Here is a 1615-nt window from a genome sequence, read left to right on the forward strand (position 1 = left end):
GCGGTTTATTTATCACGCGCATGCAAATATCCCTTGAAGAGCACCCCTCCGCCCTGAAGACTAGCTACATCGAAGTCCCACTGTTGTTGCACTCCAAGAAACATTGAATGTTTAATCTACTAGAGTTCCTGCCGATGGAGCGTTGATCCTTGTATTGACACGAGCTCACTACCAGTTCTTCATCGAGAGCACCTATCCTCCATGACTCATGACCGAGTCCATCCTCATGCCTCGTGAGGATGGACTTGGTCGTGTTGCTTAGGAGCAATACGTTTGCGGCTCGCGGTAGGATGCAGTGAGGGGCAACAGCCTGTAGCTCCTGAAAGTTCGAATGAAAAGTAGAGATTGAATCTGTCGCGGCGTTTGCATCTGCTAATTTACGACCGTATCTTTAGCCGAATACTGACAAAGAAATTAAAAAGCTTACGCCGATGAGTCAAGAATCTTGACTGATTCACACTGACTGGCCGATTGCTCATGCGGTGGCTGATCAGCATCAAAGAGGCAAACGTCTTTGTAGTAGCGTGGGGCTCGAGCACAATCCTTCCCAGTTAATCACTGACAGTAGCAACTCAGGTGCAATACAAGACTCGAAGTTACTGAGTGAGAATGAAGATGATAACAGCGTTGTTATATGGATCAAAGAGTTTGACCGAGAATGGACAACCGAGTTGTCACAACTCGCAAGTTTGCCATGAACAATGCAGCACGCGAGTACATTTCCCGACGGACTGTATGTCAAGGACAGCCTCAACATAAAGACTTCCCTAAAAGCGAGAATCATAACGCTGTTTCTTAAATAATCACGCCCCTATACGGTGGAATAGGCTCGTAACAAGCTCGAGCAAGGCTGGTAACATTAGGGATGGCACGCCTTGAGGACAATATCCGGAGGGGTAGGATGTGACGGGTCATAACCATATATCCATGGACCATGGTGTATTGTCAAAGTATCACGGAATAGATCCAAGGTCATGGCCTTTCCTGTCATCCACCAATCCTCTTGACCAACTTGTGTGCGATTGTCCATAAGAGAGAGTAAAACATCCAACCCTTTTTCCTCTCTTTTCAATACCAAAATATTGAAGGGATAGTTCACTGTGTCCGCTACCGATTGGAATTCTTTCACGGGGATGGCATCATTGTAGACGACCATGTGCGTAGCATCAGAGCGGAGGGCCACACTTAAGCCCTTGCCGTGAGCAAATTGGCAAAAATGATGATTCACAGGCTGAAGACACGCGCCATAGGTTAAGCGTATCTCAGGCTCACCGTTCATCACAATCTCTGATTGGCCGTGGCTGCGGGGTAAGTACAACATACGGGTCAAGGTCTTGACGCCCAGACCCATGGAGGTAACGAATCCCTTCAATTGATAGGTATCCGGTAGCCTCAGACTCTGCTCATCTGGTGATCCACCCGGTGATGCTGTATACAATATCTGGCTATATCCGATAGATGCGATGGTATTGATCTTCGTTAGCCCATATATTTTGAAATCACCGAAGGTCGCATTGTACATCCACTTGTCCTCATACGGTCTGAACGCCATAATAAGCTTGGACGGAGCGTCCTTCTCAGCACAGTACATACCGCGAGGCCCCTTATAAGCCGC

General features: G+C 47.6%; 1 protein-coding gene across 1 annotated transcript; it reads right to left on the reverse strand.

The window, feature by feature from the left end:
* Positions 1-635: 635 nt before the first annotated feature.
* Positions 636-1591, reverse strand: Pmar_PMAR020838 (hypothetical protein; the record flags this gene model as incomplete). The annotated part of the gene is made up of 1 exon (XM_002775164.1): positions 636-1591. The coding sequence occupies one exon, from the start codon at positions 1589-1591 to the stop codon at positions 860-862; it is 732 nt and encodes a 243-aa protein (XP_002775210.1). The 3' UTR covers positions 636-859.
* Positions 1592-1615: the final 24 nt, after the last annotated feature.

This window comes from Perkinsus marinus (assembly GCF_000006405.1).
Source record: "Perkinsus marinus ATCC 50983 genomic scaffold scf_1104296956436, whole genome shotgun sequence".
Lineage (NCBI taxonomy): Eukaryota > Perkinsozoa > Perkinsida > Perkinsidae > Perkinsus > Perkinsus marinus.